At 34.3% G+C, this 17,484-nt stretch overlaps 2 protein-coding genes across 3 annotated transcripts; one reads left to right on the top strand and one right to left on the bottom strand.

Annotated features, from left to right (window-relative positions):
* The first annotated feature begins 3,343 nt into the window (after positions 1-3,343).
* On the top strand, positions 3,344-6,163 carry LOC147403162 (putative pectinesterase/pectinesterase inhibitor 21). The gene is made up of 2 exons (XM_086438645.1): positions 3,344-4,425; positions 5,236-6,163. The coding sequence occupies exons 1-2, from the start codon at positions 3,426-3,428 to the stop codon at positions 5,931-5,933; spliced, it is 1,698 nt and encodes a 565-aa protein (XP_086294771.1). The 5' UTR covers positions 3,344-3,425; the 3' UTR covers positions 5,934-6,163.
* Positions 6,164-7,234: 1,071 nt separating this feature from the next.
* LOC147403161 (uncharacterized) lies at positions 7,235-13,742 on the bottom strand. Of its 2 annotated transcripts, XR_015177426.1 has the most exons (4): positions 12,396-13,742; positions 12,179-12,285; positions 9,934-10,024; positions 7,235-7,751 (listed from the first exon to the last, which is right to left on the bottom strand). XR_015177426.1 is itself a non-coding variant. In XM_086438646.1 (3 exons), the coding sequence occupies exons 1-2, from the start codon at positions 13,405-13,407 to the stop codon at positions 12,221-12,223; spliced, it is 1,077 nt and encodes a 358-aa protein (XP_086294772.1). In that variant the 5' UTR covers positions 13,408-13,742; the 3' UTR covers positions 7,235-7,751; positions 12,179-12,220. The 2 variants fall into 2 exon arrangements, 1 of the variants encoding a protein (XP_086294772.1); XM_086438646.1 differs by lacking the exon at positions 9,934-10,024.
* Between the last annotated feature and the right edge of the window lie 3,742 nt (positions 13,743-17,484).

Below are 17,484 nucleotides of genomic sequence, written 5' to 3'. Positions count from 1 at the left end.
CCTTGGATTAGATCCTAACCATGGCAATTTGTTGCATCCAAAACCATGATATGATGCTACAGTGTTATTAAGGATAAAATTCTAAGAACTTAAGAAAACAAAACAAAACAACTTGGGAAAAATAAGTTAATTTTCACCGTTGAATTTTAATTTTAGATTTGAGAGTTCGATATATAACCATTTTCAACACCTTTTATCAAGCTCAAAAATGAATTTATTATTATTTTTTTATTTAATTTTCTTTTGAATATATAAGTTTTTCCATGAAATCTAGAAGAATGTGTTGTTGGATTGTCAATTTGATAATCCACAACGACCCTTAGTAAGATCTGAAATCTTACCAAGTTAGTCATGTTAACTTGATTCATAAAGTAAGATTTGTTCAATAACAAACTTGATAAAGTAGGGGAGTTTTTGTAATAAAATTGCAAAAGATAGGTCTGCCGATAAATCTCTCTTAAGTGATTTGACAAGACATCAAATCTTTTGAAATTAATGTACTATATTGATTATGGTTGGCTGTACAATGTGCAGTAGAAAACAAAAAGGCAAATCAATTGAATGTTACATTTTTTGTTTAATTTACAAAACAAATAAAAAAAATAGATTACCAACAAAATGATTTGACAAATTGTAAAATCTTATAAAATTAATGAATCTTCATCGAAATTTATATTGCATGAATTATATAAAATAAAAAAAGAAACTTATTGCATGTTAAATGCTTGATACAATGTACAAAACAATCGGAAGAAAATAAATTACTAAAAAAAAATATTAAATGATTGTAAGATCTTTTAAAATTACTGTAATATATTTGTTCCCTTCCAATTTCATCATTTTTTTCTCTCTATATAAATCACATCCCAAGGTTGAAACATTAACAATCATGTTATTGAGATCTTTGTTTATCTTTCATTGATATGTTAATTAGTTCTTATTTTCTTTTGTTCAAAATGCATTTGCAATTATCGTTGCAAATTTCGATCGTTGTTCTTAGCATTTCATACTTTGGTGGTGATAAGTTCGTTATCACTAGGTGATAGCGAAACCTTGAAGCCACGGCTGAGTCATCTCGATGGAACTTTGTTGGGTATTTAAAGAAGAACATGATGGAGAATCTTAGATCAAATCCTTGCAGTTTTATTTTTTTATTTTTTATAATGTCTTTGTAATATTTGTAGTTATCTCTAATTAGAAAACTCATTTGTACCTTCAGGGAGGGGTTACCAGAAAAGTAGAGAAATATTGTGAAATATCCATTTTAGCACATTTTGACCAGGGTATTTTTGTAATTGAACTTATGTTTCCTTATTTAGTAAAAAAATATTTCTCAGTGGTAATTTTCCTACTATGAATGAATAGTGAGCTAGAACTGAAATTTCACAATTTTCAGTGGACGTTTTGGTAAATCAGCCTCTCTTGGGACAATTAAAAGTGGTTGCATCCATTAATAATTGCTATCCCATATCATTGATGGTCTCGGGAAAAAAAAAAAAGTTTGGACTTTGGATTCCTTGCTTTTTATAACAGAAACAGAAAAGATGGTAGACTGAGACTCAATATATACAGCTCCTTTGATCCAAAGTTCAAATTATATCCGCTTGAAATTCAAATAACAATTATTTTTCACAGTTGATTTTAATTTTAAATTTTGGGAGTTCAGTAGCGATCCATTTTCAACACCTTAGATTAGATCAAGAAAAAATAAAAATAAAAACTTTTGTCAATCTGAATTTTTCCATGAAATCTAGAAGACTATTGTTTTGGATTTGCCAATCTTGTAATTCATATGAGCAAAACAAATATTTGAAATCTTACTAAGTAATTAAGAAAAGTGTTTTTTAATTAATGTACTCAGGGGATTTGGACGAGATATAGTGCTTTAAGAGGTCAATTGCCTTGTCCCTACTAGTCGGACCTACACATTTGAAACCCCTATAAAAAAAGTGCCTTTTTAATGTTTAAATATGTGAGGCCAATGTTGCTATGATAAGATATTTTTCAATGAGCTTAACTTAGAAAAAAATACCTTCAATGGGTTGGTGAGATGGCAAAAGACCTTGTCTTGGGAAGCAAAGGCATCAAGTTCGAATCCCACCTTAGGGACCAAACTCAAGGCATTTATCCCAGAAATTACCTAGCGCATGTGAGATATTGTCATGTTGGCAATCTAACTCCACAACCCTCTAGAGTTCATGGCATAGACTAGATTTAAAAAATATAGAAAATATTATTTTTGACTTGATTTTCAAAATGGACGGCCACTAAACTCTCAAATTTAAAATCAAACTCGCTGGTGAAAAATAACTTTTTAATGTTCTTACCATTTTGTGATCTACACCCCTATGGCATCCGATCATGTTTTTGATTGCTACATGGATGGGCAGTTAGAATATAAGAAAGTGTTTTTCCATAATACCATATATACATCCATTCTTTATGTTGACTATATCATAATTTTATAGGGCCGGATTGAATGCTATATGATAAATTACCTGATGCTTGTGAGATACTGTCATGTTGGCAATCTAACTCCACAACCCTCTAAGGTTCATGGTGTAGACCAGATTTAAAATGAACGGCCACTAAGCTCTCAAATTTAAAATCAAACTCACTGGTAAAAAAAAAAAATTTAATGTCGTTTTTTTTTTTTTTTTTTTAAGTTCTTAACATTTTGTGATCTACACCACTATGGCATTCGATCATGTTTTTGGTTGCTACATGGATGGGCGGTTAGAATATGAGAAAGTGTTTATCCATAATACCATATATACGTCCATTCTTTATGTTGACTATATCATAATTTTATAGGGGCTGGATTGAATGCTTTATGATAAAATATTACATTATATCATATGGTATAATGTGACACCCAACAATGAACAGTTATAATAACAATAAAACTTATACATCAGAGTTTCTCTCAACCTTCTCATAACAATCGTGGACGAAACGAATAAAGTCGAGATTAATTTATGGATTACATTTAGTGTTTAAGAAACTTGTTTGTGGTGATATAATCCTAACTCAAAACCAGGATCCCTACATATTTCTGCAAAAATTCAGGTAAGGAGTAGTGGTTCGGAATTGATGTAGTTGTAGGAAAACAAAGTGAAAAACAACCAACTACATAACAGTCTCTAATATCTCTCATTTACCTTAAATGGGTTCCCAACCTCACATTGGCACTATTGTGAGACACAATGTAGGACCCCAAAACCGGTCAACCACCCTAAATTTAACCGTCATTCCATCTTCCATGCAAACAGAAGTGTTATTAGTACCCTAAATTTAGATCAAATGCAACCTATAACATCCACCCCCCCATTTCCTTCTTTCTCATAATCTCTCACTTCCTCCTCGGATTCTCGATATCCTCTTGGACCTACGGCCAATTGCCTGGTCCATATATTGGCTAAAAAATGGGCAAGTTGGCTGTAGCCGGAATCTCATTCATCCTCGTTGTTGGTGTCATTATCGGTGTTGTCGCCACTTTAAGCCGTGGAGGCCACCATGACTCCTCTGCCGCAAGCACCAATAATAATCTATCCACGGGAATGAAATCTGTGTCAACCATTTGTGCCCCTACCGACTACAAGGAAGCTTGTATTAATGCCCTTAGCCCAATTGCCAATAATGGTAGTGTTAGCCCGAAAGATCTCTTAAAGGCAGCTGTTGAGGTCACAATTGAAGAGGTACAAAAGGTGCTAGAAAATTCAGATACATTTGGGAAAGCGAATAACGATTCTACCCAAAAAATGGCACTCGACGATTGCAAGGACTTGTTACAATTTGCCATAGATGAACTCCAAGCCTCATTCTCGATGGTTGGGGATAGTGAAGTGCACACAATGAATGATCGCGCCGATGAGCTTAAAAACTGGTTGAGTGCGGTTATTTCATACCAACAAACGTGCCTTGACGGTATTAGCCACCCCGAATTGAAGTCCGCCATGCAAAATGGGCTATTGAATGCTACTCAGCTAACAAGCAATGCCCTCGCTATTGTCACTGAGATTTCTGATATTCTCAGCGCATTTGATATCCCAATTAAGATAAACCCCAACTCTAGACGACTTCTTGACACCAAGGTCGATAAGGAGGGATACCCGGATTGGTTTTCTGCTTTTGACCGTAAGCTTTTGGCTGTCCATGGCAGAGGTCAGGTGAGGCCTAATGCAATTGTAGCCAAGGACGGGAGCGGCCAGTTCAAGACTATTGCTGCGGCTCTAGACGCCTACCCAAAAAACCTTAGGGGACGATATGTAATCTATGTCAAGGCTGGGATTTACAATGAGTACATCACAGTCACCAAGGACCAAGTTAATGTCTTCATGTATGGAGATGGGCCTAGGAAGACAATCGTCACTGGCCATAAGAACAACCGCGATGGTGTCTCCACCTACCAATCCGCTTCCTTCTGTGAGTCAACTATCATACTCCATTTATTTTTATTGCTTTTGTGGTTCTACTAGTCTTGAATTCAGGTCTCAAATTGTTGAGTGTATATTGTCCTGCACTCTCGGGTGTGTCATACCCAGTTAAGCCCCGTGACCCTCTTATTTTCGTAGTTCTCCCCCTCTGCGAAAGATCAGTCTTTTGGAGTAGTTGGTTGGTTGTTAATATGGTATCAAAGCCATGGTTTGAAAACTCGGTTTGACGTCTTGACTTGGTCTTGGATGAGATCATGTTGTCTCAGATGAGTCAATTTGTCTCGGACGAGAAAAACAGTTTAACTTAGTTTATAATTATTTATTTATTTATATTTTTATATGAAAATAATTATAAACTTTTTTATAAAATAGGGTAGATTAGAAGATGTTTAGTCATAAAATCATATTTTATTTACATAATAATTTTTTTAATTTAAAAAATAATATATTTTAATTAAAATATATAAAAATCCCTGTTGACTTGGATGAGACAAGTTTTACTGAATTGGACAAGATTTTCAAAATATTGTCTTAGTTGTCTCGTTTGTCTCGGGAGATTCTGCAAATGTGAGACACCACGTCCATTGGTCTCACTCATGAATGATACCAAGATGACTCTGGCGAGTTATCTCAGACTCGGATGAGATTTAATAGCATGATCAGAGCGCTAGGTTCGTAGAGGTCACGGGTTCGATTCTTTCCACCCTTACATTCATAGTTCTCCCCCTCTCCAACAAATCGGTCTTTGGGAATAGTTGGTTGGTTCACTAATTAATGAACATTGTTATTACTCTTGCAGCGGCGGTTGGAAGTGGGTTTATAGCCAAGTCGATGGGATTCCAAAACACTGCTGGTCCAGAAGGACACCAAGCCGTGGCACTACGTGTCCAGTCCGATATGTCGGCCTTCTTCAATTGCAGGATGGATGGATACCAAGATACTTTATATGCTCAAACCCATCGTCAATTCTATCGCAATTGTGTCATCTCCGGCACCGTTGATTTCATCTTTGGTGATTCCGCCACCGTGATACAAAACTCTTTGATAATTGTGAGGAAACCAATGGACAACCAACAAAACACTGTGACCGCTCATGGGAGGAGCGACAAGCGAGAAACCACTGGCCTAGTGATCCATAATTGTAGAATCGTTCCAGAACAAAAACTATTCCCTATGAGGCTCACGATCCCAACTTACTTGGGCAGGCCATGGAAGGAGTATTCTAGAACTGTTATCATGGAATCAACTTTGGGTGATTTTATACAGCCAGAAGGGTGGATGCCATGGGCAGGAGACTTTGCACTAGACACATTGTACTACGCCGAGTACGGGAATCGAGGACCAGGTGCCAGGACTAATAGGAGAGTGAGATGGAGAGGTTATAAGGTGATCACAAACAGGAGAGAAGCTCTTCAATTTACAACAGGACCCTTCATACAAGGAAATCTGTGGTTGAGATACACAGGTGCACCTTACCTCTTGGGGTTGAGGCATTGAAGACATGTTTGTGTTTAACACAAAGGAGAGACATAAGAGAGAGAGATGGGAACCTCACATATTGAGAGAGTGATAATAATGAGCAAAAGATGCAAACATTTTCAAATGGTGACTAATTATTTTTTATTTATTACAATTTGATTGATTTTAGGATTCATGTTTCCCACCAGTAATTTTGGAATAATGTGTAGAGGATCATGATTTAATTAAAATTGATATTTTTTATTTTTTATTTTTTTATTTGTGTGTGTGTGTGTGTGTCAGTTTGGTGATATTATATATAACCATTATAAGGGTAAAAGTTTGACAAGGTCCACTACTAAATGCTAAAAACTTTGGACTTCGCTATGGCCTTTTCAAACATCAAACCAACGGCTGAGATGGAGGAAAAAAACATATGTTTCCTAAGGATTAGTAAATCTTTCTAAGGAATTTGTTTCGTTTAGAAATCACTAGGTCATATTCTTTCATCTTAGCCCTTCATTTGATGGGGAGAACCTCAAAAATGAAACCTACAAAGGGGTTGAGAGAAAAGATTTGATCGAAAAGACTCCATCTCAAGTACTAATCAACATTTGATGATTCTCATCTGCAAGACAACTACAAAATGAGTGACTGTAAGGCTGAAAATCGATTCCATCTTTCTATCATTAAAGTTTCTTGTGAAATCAAATTCTTTAGAGATATTTCATTCCCAGCCTGATTTATGAAATTCTAATTTGGCTTTCCCTTCTTTGATGAATAAAATACAAATTTGAAAATTATAATTTAAGAGACGAAATGTAATCTACCCATGATACGAACCCTAAACCTTTCCTACTTTAAACACAAGTTCTACCTTACTGAACTAAACTTACCAATCGACATTCTATAAGTAATACTTGTTGAGTCTACAAAGCTTTGCTTCTTGTAGCCATAGTCTTGTAATTAGCCAAAACATGACTACACTACTAAGAAGTAGCACCCCCTTCCCCCAGCACAACCTTAAGAGCTTCGCCAGTAATGGTCAAATGGCGAGACCCAGCATAGATACTATTTATTTTATTTTATTTTTGTTGCAAAAGTTAATGTGCAATTCCAATATTAAGCGATCTTGATAGTTATTTATTTATTTTTATCTGAACGGATATCTTCTGTATGGACATAAAACTGAATCTGTTTTGTACCCATTTAGCTGAATTTGCCCTTATACCCTCATTTGCAACCTGAGATATATCCTAAACCCTAACACAAGAAGGTTAATAGGGTAAAACGATAAATGTGACCATACAGTAGGTATCCATTTTGATAAAAATAAATAAAAAACCGAAACAGGCATGACTTGATAAATATATTACAAAAACATGTTTGGATTAGTTATTCATACATGACCATTTTTTGATACTTTCACCTTAAGAATATTCTACCCAGAGTGCTCTTGAATGTTACATTTGAACTCAACATACATTCCCCTACAATAAAACTTGTGATCCAATTCAAATGTCATTTGACGAAGTGCCAAACACCCGTCTCCCTTGTTTCTGTCTGTATAGTAGTCACTGACACTAAAATGGCAAAAACTATTTTTACAACTAAAAAAAATGACAATATCTCTAAGAATACAAACAAATTTATTTAACTAACACAACCTCAAATTCTCATTCAGCTTTCCTTAAAGGAGCCCATGTTGGGATCAGTCTTCATTTAATAGATAATGTGGTGAAGACAGAGGCTGAGAGCTTAGATTGCCATTATTGAAGCCCTTCGTTTACTTCAGATACCATTGTTCAGCTCCAATTACAGGATACCAAATGATCTAAGAGATCACCTGACCTGTCTCTGCAAAAACAATGTCAACGGAATTATTGGGCGAGCAGGACCAGGAGCATTATATTTAAAATTTTAAACTAAGAAAGTCGCAAAGAACACTGGAAATTTCTCATCTGACAGAACAAGGGAAAAGTTTAAAATCGAAATTTGTGACTCAATTAGGGTCAAAATCTGTCCACTCAAAATTATATTTTGAACTTCAATTGAGTTGGGGATTACTTGAGTTTGTGGCTGTAAAAAGGGGAAACACATTACTTGAGTTTAAAATACAGCTTGTTTATGCGATGAAAATATGAGAAAGTGTGACGGAACCTAGATGTCAAATTGATAAACCAAGAACTTGCCATAATCGTATAGATCACAAGTTTCACGATCAATTTTGAAAAAAATCCAAAGTACCAAGCCAAATTCATGCAATAAAAATGAATAGCTACAGTCCTTTAACTAACCAACCATAAACACTCAAAGACGAGCTACGGCAATTAAGAAAAAAGAAATGTTTAAAGGAACAAATAAAATTGGGGAAGTAATCAGTAAAGTCAACAAATTTTGTCAGATCTCTTACGAATCTGCCTTATGCATGCAACAATCAGATAATTAATTAGGAAGTAGAAGGTAATACAAAAAGTGGACATCTTCCTTCAAATTCCAAAAACAATTGAAAACAAAAAAAATCACAATCCATACTTTCAGAGAAAAGGAAAGGGTTAGAAGGCATGAAAATTTTGAATTTCCACTTCGTCTGGCAACTCGATGAGTTGGGCAGAAGCTGGAAATCTAATATTTAGTTCCTGCATGGTTTTCCTTTTTTTTTGGTTGAAAATCTGCAATCAAACTCACAATCTCAATGATGTTGTAGATAGCACCATTCACCATTCAGTTTATCTATTAAAGAAAACTTTAAAAGAGGGGAAAAAGGAAAAGAGGCAAAATTGATTGTGAAGCACCTTGCCACAGTGAAGCAAGGTGCCTCAAATTTTCTTGAAATATTCATTTAAAAATTCAGAAAATATATAAATTTAATTAAATGAATAAACAACAAGAAAAGAAATTTGGAGCTCTTCTTTTTTATGATTTACCACAAAAAACAATTATCTTCAGAACACTAACAAATTAATATTAAATTTCTTAAATAAATAAAATCTCCTTTTCTATCATTTGGAAGCTTTATTACCAGTTAATGTGTCACGTTTTCTATCTACAAACATCAGTTTAGCAAGTTTAACGCTAATTAGGTATTCAAGTTAAAATTGGTTGAACAAGAAGTAAAGAAATGTAATGTAAAAATGAGTATATTTTTTTATCAAACATAATTATGTTGATTATAATGGTCAATAACAGGTTGATAAAAAAAATAAAAAATAAAAACTTGTTTTAGAAGCCATTAATTTCAATATCAGGATTTGTTTAGCCGATGCCAAATCTTTATTATAAGACTTTGTTGTTGTTGATTTCAATATAAGGAATTTCCATCATTCTTGTATAATGCTCATGTTTTCAAGAGTGTAGTCACATGTTTGTAAGGTCATAATTACCATCTTGGGTTTCACATTCTATTGGTGTTTAGTTTTTATGGAGTTTAAGATTAAGGTGGGATTCTGTTCATAAAGGGATTATTTTGCTATTATTATTTTTTTTTTTTTCTTGTTGTCCTTGCATGTTCTTGGTTGATCTTCTCGATCTACTTTCATACAAATTTGTATCTATTAAAAAAATGATCTAATCATCCTTATTATGGTTTATTCAAGGATAGGAGATGTATAGTGGGGTTAAGTATTGCTTCTATTACTAGGATCTTTTATTTCACAAAACAAAACAAAAAAAAGTCCTACTTGTGACTCACAGCTCATGGTTTAACACACAATTACGGCTGAAACTTGGGTGGGCCAAGAACCAGTAGGGCTGAACCTGACCTTGGGTCAAGTCTAGGCATAGTTAGCTTGGATTTGGGCAACAACAAAAATGCCAGACTTAAATCAGGTTGGGTTCAGGCATAGGCATCAGGCAACCCGATTAGCCCAAACCCAAACTTAATATGATTATAATCTTGGTTTCTTTCTCATTCGTATTTCAGTATGTATGCTTTATATATATATCTCAAAGATAATGTGTGATTATTTTCATTAAATAAATAATTGCTTTGCTATTAATGCTTATGTTTATGTAATAGAAAATTACCAAACTGACTTACTACGATATTGCGTTCAACACTATGCTGACGTGGAGGTATGAAAAAGCCATAGATCTCTTCCTTGAGATATGAGTGGAAAGCATTTATGGTTCTGTGCACACCACCACGTCAGGGCAGTGTTGTAGGAAGTCAGTATAGAACGGTCTATGTAATTCTATATTGCATACAATGACTATATTAAAACTTTAAATGTTGGTTTTGTTGGAAATTGCAATTAACAGGTAATAAAGATGGTTACTTTAGTAATCATCATTTTCTTCTTCTTTAAATTTGCTTATAATTTTATGTATGTAAATTTTGAACCACATTCTTAGGGAAATAATTGTACTTTAAAGTTCTTTTACATACTACTTATCTTTATATAGGCCCCCATCATTACTAATTTATGTAGCATTAATGGGAAATGAATTAACCCAGCCAACCCAACTTGAGTTGGGTTGGGGTTGAGCATTTCATGCCCGAGGTCGGGCTGGGAGCAGGTTAGTCTTTGTCGAGTTTGGCTTAGGCTTGAGTTGATCCCCAACCCAACCCAATCCACCTGAGTTGCAGCCCTACCCACAATTTGGTCAGACCAATTGAGACTCCTATAAACTAACCAAAACCTATGTATCAAGGTCAGTCCCTTCAGCCTCATCTCAAGGATTAAGCTTCACACACCTCAATGAGAGATTTTTTTTATTTTTTTTAAATAACAATTTTAAGGACATTTTGGGAAGAAAATGGTGAAAATGATACGGCTAAAGAAGTAGGTTCACCTTGTTAGATCAGCTCAAAATTGTAAAAAAGATTGAAATGCCCCAATTGAAAATCAATATTCAAATATTTATTATATATTTGTGAGGATACCAGAATCTGCAATTTCCATGCTCCATTTAAAAATCAAGACGCAAATATAATTATTTATTTGACGAGGATGTTTTTAGGAAAATAGGGTCAAGGATTGGTTCATGGATTTTGGGGTGAGCTTCATTATATGATAGTAGAGATGTATAATGGGATATATTAATTAGATACATACAATTGACTGAAGAATAAAAGTAAGAAAATGCTAAGTCTAGACTCACGCCACCATATCAATATTTTCTTGACATGTAATCATGGTATTAAATTTCAACATATTTCCATTCCAATAGGAACCAACACAAAATCTAACCAACAAGTTCTTTTTGTAGAAGTCAGTATTCATTTGGCAGAATATTTCAGTGAATGGTGAATTTTGATCGAAATAATTAAATTTTAGGAATAAAAATGCAATATGTCTATGGAAATATTTTGGCGAATAGTAAACTTCAACAAAATATTCTCTATTGAAAAATTATACAAAAAATATAAATTGCTTATAAAAAGGACTTATAAATTACACAATAATAATATTTACTAATAGGAAGAATGCACCTACTATCCGTGGATGACTAATGATTAGTTAGGTATCTATATCATCGTATTTTGATGTATTTTAAGCATATCAATACCTTTATATAAGAGTATGCACACAATCATTAATGTTTTAATTAGGTGAATGCTTGAATAAATTATTAATTTATCCACGCATTCACACACAAGCATTAATATGATAGTGTGTGAATGCAATATTTAATAATTTGTTCATTTAAGCAAGTGTTTTGCAATTGAGGTGAATGTAGTTAATGGGATATTATTATTTTTATTTCTACACTCCATATGGTTGTTCACTGTATTTTGAAGGTTTAATGCATGTGTTTTAATGTTTATTTTATCATTTCCCACAATTTCAATGAAAATTTTCTCAATACTTTTATCATTTACATCATTTCCAAAAATTGTATTAATTTTCACACTGATCAAAATATTTCCATTTCTAGGTTAACCGATATAGACACTGAAAATGAAATTAAATACCTTGTATGTAATCATGTCAAATATACATATATATTGACCATAAAACACTAAACACCAACATAAAACTACCTGAGTCTTTTATTAACATATTGTATATAATTTACGCAAAATGACAAAACCAATCATGGTTTGGAGGTAAATTGCAATCTTCAGGAGTTACGAAAACTATTATAGTTGCACTAGATCAATACTGTCAGTTTACCAAGTCCTTTTCTAAAACTTGACAACGAAAAACCAGGTCAAAAGGAATACAATCGTGATAAAGATACAATTGGGTAGAGTATTAACTTCACCAGAAAAGTTGCACATAACAACATATTCTCTACATAACTCCAAAGCACAAATCAGAAGCGAAAATGAAATGTACCAAGAAATTTTGATTTGGTCTGGTAAACCAAACTCACAGAAGCTAGCTCTCCATATTTGACGATCCCGTAAGTAAAACTCCTGAATCAGTCTTGGAAACCAATGCATCTGCATTTCCAACATAGGGTAAGTTAAAATACAAAAACAATAAGTGATCATTGTGCAGATAAACACCCATAGAAAGATGAGAAGATCAACACCACCACTAAACAGCCCACCTTGATTTAAGTGGGGCAGCTGAGAAACAGTCACAGAATCCGCAAATGCGTTTGATTTTCCCTGATCTGCAACAAGAGGAGCTGAAAATAACCCATTTTTCTCGTCCTCCCCTTTTATAAGATGGCTCTGTAGCTGAGTTAAATTGCTGGATTTCTCATTCTCATTGATTTTATCAGAGTTTTGAATTGGCTGATAGCCCCTAACAGGGGCAGAAGATTCTTCCAATTTATTCCTGCAATCAACAGAGACCCCATTCTTTGGAGGCCTCTGAACTGTTTCAGATCCATGGAACCCAACACCATTATTCAAAGACGCTGAAACCCCTTCAAATTTATTGTTTCCCCCAACCCTAATTTGATTTTGAGTAGCAATACCATTGCCCTTAGATTTCTTTCTCTGCTCCGCTACTTCAACAGGGCTCAAAACCCCCATCGCCGTCTCCTTACCCCTCTCTTTATTTTTAGCTTCAAGAGAAGAAACCAATTCCAATGCTTCTCTTGCTCTCTTTCTCGCCAAAGATGCTTCCTTTACCCTCCTCTCCGCCTCTATCCTAGCAGCATTAGCTGCTTTACTCATTGAAACCGAAGAAATCCGAGCAGCAGCAACAAGAACCTTTGCTGAGTCCACATCAAAAATCCTTCTTTGGTGTCCAACAGGAACCAATTCTCCATCACCACCAATTCTAGTTTTCTTATTCGGTCCGCCTAAATCGAAAAACACAAAACTAGGGTTCGAACAAGAAGGGCACGTGTAGGAAGACGTGTCATCTTTGACACAAACAACGTGTATCGAAGAAGGGCATTTCGAACACATAATGCGGTCATTAGGAGGAGGCGAAGAACCATCGTAAACTTGGAAACAAATTGGGCAAAACGATTCAACGTGGAATTTTAACACGCATGAAGTACAAAGACGACGATAGATACCACGATGACGAACGTTGTGGAGGAGCCACCGTTCTTCAGAGCCACAACCACCGCAGTCAGAGACTTGCCGCTCTCGAATCGTCATCGAAGTAGCATTGATGGAAACAAAACCCTAGAACCTAAAGAACCCTAGGGATTCTCAGCTCTGATTAGGGGAGAAACAAGGAGAGATTGAACGTTGAAAACATGAACATAGTAGCATTTTTCGAGGGTTTCGATTTGAGACTTGTCGATTCGATCGATTTCTCTCTCTCTCTCTGTTTGTGTTTGTTAGCTTTCAATCTCTGCTGTGTAATTGGATCTCTGAGAGAGGTTTTGGAGAGAGAGAGAGATTGACTGTGTCGTTTTAGGGAGTAGATACCACAGAGCGTATTTTAGCCGTAATGGTATCTATGCCTTCGCGGAAACTACATGTGAATTGGCTGCCGTAAATGATATCTGAAAGCAACAATGGAGGAAGAATTTGCTGTGAACTAAAAAACTGCGATAATCTGATGAAATCAATTTTTACATTGCCACGTGTATATAAGAGTAAAGTCCACGTGCAATCATCACGTGACATCATACTATTGATTCACAGATTAATTAATGTAGTTGGACATTGTGTTCCAACACAGATTAAATGATTTCTTTCCTCAATTTTAGGGGAAAAGATTGGATTGGTATGAATTTTTAGCAATTAAATGACCTTTGATTTAGACATGACTCCCACGCTTTGATAAAAATATTAAAGATATCTCCCTGTACCTTCAAACTAATGACATGCTCCCCTTGACCTCAATCTACTCCGCAATGCTAATTGAAAATGTCCTAAATACCCTCGGTTGATTTTCTTTCCCCAAACCAGACATCTTAGTGCAGATTTTTATCTTGTTCTCAACCTTAGGATCAAACCTGAATATCAAAAAATATTTTAGGAGGTAAAACATGATGAATTTTTAACTTAGGATTCAACATTCTCTAAAACGTATTGAAAGGAAAGTGAAAGAAAGTTAAAGATGAGGTTTAAATTAAAGAGCTTGAAGATGATTTGGTTTTTGGGAGTTTTGAAGGTGACTGATTTTTAGCTAAACGTTGAAGATGAGGGCATTCAAGTTATTGTATAAAAATATTCGAGAGGAGACTGTGGTCAAGGATATGTAAACAGTTTCAAAACATGGGGGTATCTCTAATATTCACCAAAACATGAGAGTGCATGTCTAAATTGCCCTTAATTTAATTAATATAATATCATATGTTTTATAATTATTTATTACGTCAAGTCTCTTTCACCATGAAAGTCTTCTAATGTTTTTTGAGTTATAAAGAAAATATTAATAATTTAATATTATCTAATACTATAGTATATGTAAATGTAGAAAAGAGATTAAGAAATACAAATAGGAGGAATTCGTCCAAAATGGATAAGTTCTTCAACAACCTGATGCTGCCTTATAGTCATGGGTTTGGGTCCCACCGAGAGCCAGACAATACTAACGCTAAAACGTCTTGACTTCAGAGTCCCCGAATGGGTTTATTACTTTAAAGAGTTGTGATAATCCGACACCCGGCTTTGCCATATGCCCCCATCCATGGTTTTTAAATTCGGTATCGTGTCTCGTCTCGTTAAGCTCCGATACCGAGTCATCTCGGATGAGTTTTTCGGTATGTTTGAGACATCTCGTGAGATAATTCAAAAAATTACACTGTGAGACATAAAACTCGATCAAAAAATGATTTTGTGAGTTGGTCTCGTTCAGTTCCGATACCGAATTAACTCGGGCGATACGTCTCGGTCTCAGACGAGTTTAAAAACCATGCCCCCATCACATAATCGTAGATCATTTGTCTCAGTATGCATAAGAAAAATATTTATAATTATGTATGTCTCAATGTAAATGATTTACGATTTTGTGATAAGGGCGTAGGAGAGCATATGTAAGAGGGGGCATCAGAACAATTAGAACTTCAAGGCTCGAATAAAAAATTTGATCTCTTTTAGCAAATATTCTCCCCATTTAGTTTAAATCAAAAGTACTCAATGGGTTGCCTTTAAGATACAATGAAGCTTACACTCGGATTTATTAAATTGGATTATGTAAGATCTAATTTCAAACTAAAACACTTAAGAAAAGAAAGCTTTGTTTCGCTTATGAACCTCCTATGGCTTTGCCAAGCGCTTAGACTTAGACCAGACCAGCGGAGCCAGAGGAGTAAGCAGATGAACCAAGCATGGATATGGATCCAGTTGGGGAGCTTCCCGCTACCCACTCGTACAGCTCCTCCCACACGTACAGCTACTAGCACTCGCGGGATTGTAATCCCACTCACGGAACAAGCAAGCTAGGGATTGAGCACTCTGTCCGTCCTACCGAACAAGGCGGTGCGCGTTAGCTTCCGTTTTGATGCCAATTTTTTAAGTTAGGAATTCGAAAAAGCATGGGATATTTCGACAAGTCAATCTAATTTTTGATTGGTTATTTATAGTCAATTGTTGTGTTACTTGATCAAGAGCCATGACTTATGTCTATTGGTTTAAGAGTTGTTGGATCATGCCTAATATTATATCTAACAATCTTTATTACATCTCATCAAAGGTGTGTGTCTTGTGTCTTATCATCAATACCTATTGGTTAAATCTGCGTGATAAAATGATTTTGATTGTGTTCGTTAGGATATAATTTGATTAAACGGATCTGATCGTCTCCAATCGGATGTTAATTACAAATCAATATACCCGGTCATTTTCGATCGGGTACTATCTTGATCCAATACACTCAATCGGGCACTAACTTGATCCAATACACCCAATCAGACACTAACTTGATCCAACTTAATTATCTAATCGTGCGGTACAAATCACACTTAATACATTCAACATGATGGATCAACCACAATTGTTAAATGTCTTTAAATATTGAAAAGTTTAAGGCTCTCTCCTCAGGATGATGTGTATGTACAAAGTGCGCCACAAAGAACCCAATTGCCCTATTGCATGACGTGCATGCGTGGTTGGTGCTTCGCACTACCACGAAGCATTGGATCAAATCTCTAAAGATAATCCAATGAAAACAAATGCCATAATTTACTCACTCTTATTGTTTTTCCCACATTCTCACTTGTAAGCGACGTGTGACTAAACTAGGCCTGACAATATATAGTCAAAAATCTGAATTCAATTCGAATTCATGTTCGAAATTCTGGATAGGATATTATCCGAAAATATCGGATTTGAATTCAAATATATTTTGGACATAGATTCAAATATATGATGTTGATACATCTGATCCAATAAAAATCGATTCCATTATATACATAATACATTTGTATTATATTACATATAATAAAAAATATTTTTTATCCTTGAAATTTGAAGACACTCATGTCTTCCTTTCCTTCTCACTCTTGATTTGGGAAATTCTCCGACACTAAGGGCTTGTTTGGATACCAGGAGCAGAACTACTCTTCCAAAGAACAGAAGCTGAAGTACTCTATGGAGGAGTTGGAAAAGTAATTCTGTGCAGAAATGACGTTTGGCAATTAACTCTATCAAGTACTGGCAGAAGTACTTTTGTGCTGGAAGTCTGTTTGGGAACCATGCTGACTTCTTATGACTTCTAGAAAAAAGACCAGAATACCCTTATATTATACCAGTTACTGTTTTTTATCTTTTAGTGTCATAATATGCCTTCAAACTATACTGTTTTTGACATTTTAACTATAAATATTAATATAATATAATATAATAAATATTAATATAATATAATAAATATAATATAATATAATATAATATAATATTTTAAATATTAAATATTAATATAATATGTTTAAATCCATTATACTTAAAATTTTAAAAAAAATTTGACTGACTGTTTTTGACAAAATATGACATAATATTTAAAAAAAAAAAATTGATAGACTGTCTTTTAGTGTCATAATATACCTTCAAACTATATTGTTTTTTACATTTTAACTATAAATATTAATATAATATAATATAATAAATATTATTATAATATAATATAATATTTTAAATATTAAATATTAATATAATGTGTTTAAATCCATTATACTCAAAATTTAAAAAAAAAAATTGACAGACTGTCTTTTAGTGTCATAATATGCCTTCAAACTATATTATTTTTGACATTTTAACTATAAATATTAATATAATATAATATAA

Source organism: Akebia trifoliata, chromosome 4, assembly GCF_017979445.1.
Source record: "Akebia trifoliata isolate Shusen 1 chromosome 4, ASM1797944v1, whole genome shotgun sequence".
In the NCBI taxonomy this organism is placed as follows: domain Eukaryota; kingdom Viridiplantae; phylum Streptophyta; class Magnoliopsida; order Ranunculales; family Lardizabalaceae; genus Akebia; species Akebia trifoliata.
The sequence above is the reverse complement of the archived record's forward strand: the minus strand, read 5'-3'. Positions and strand labels throughout refer to the sequence as shown.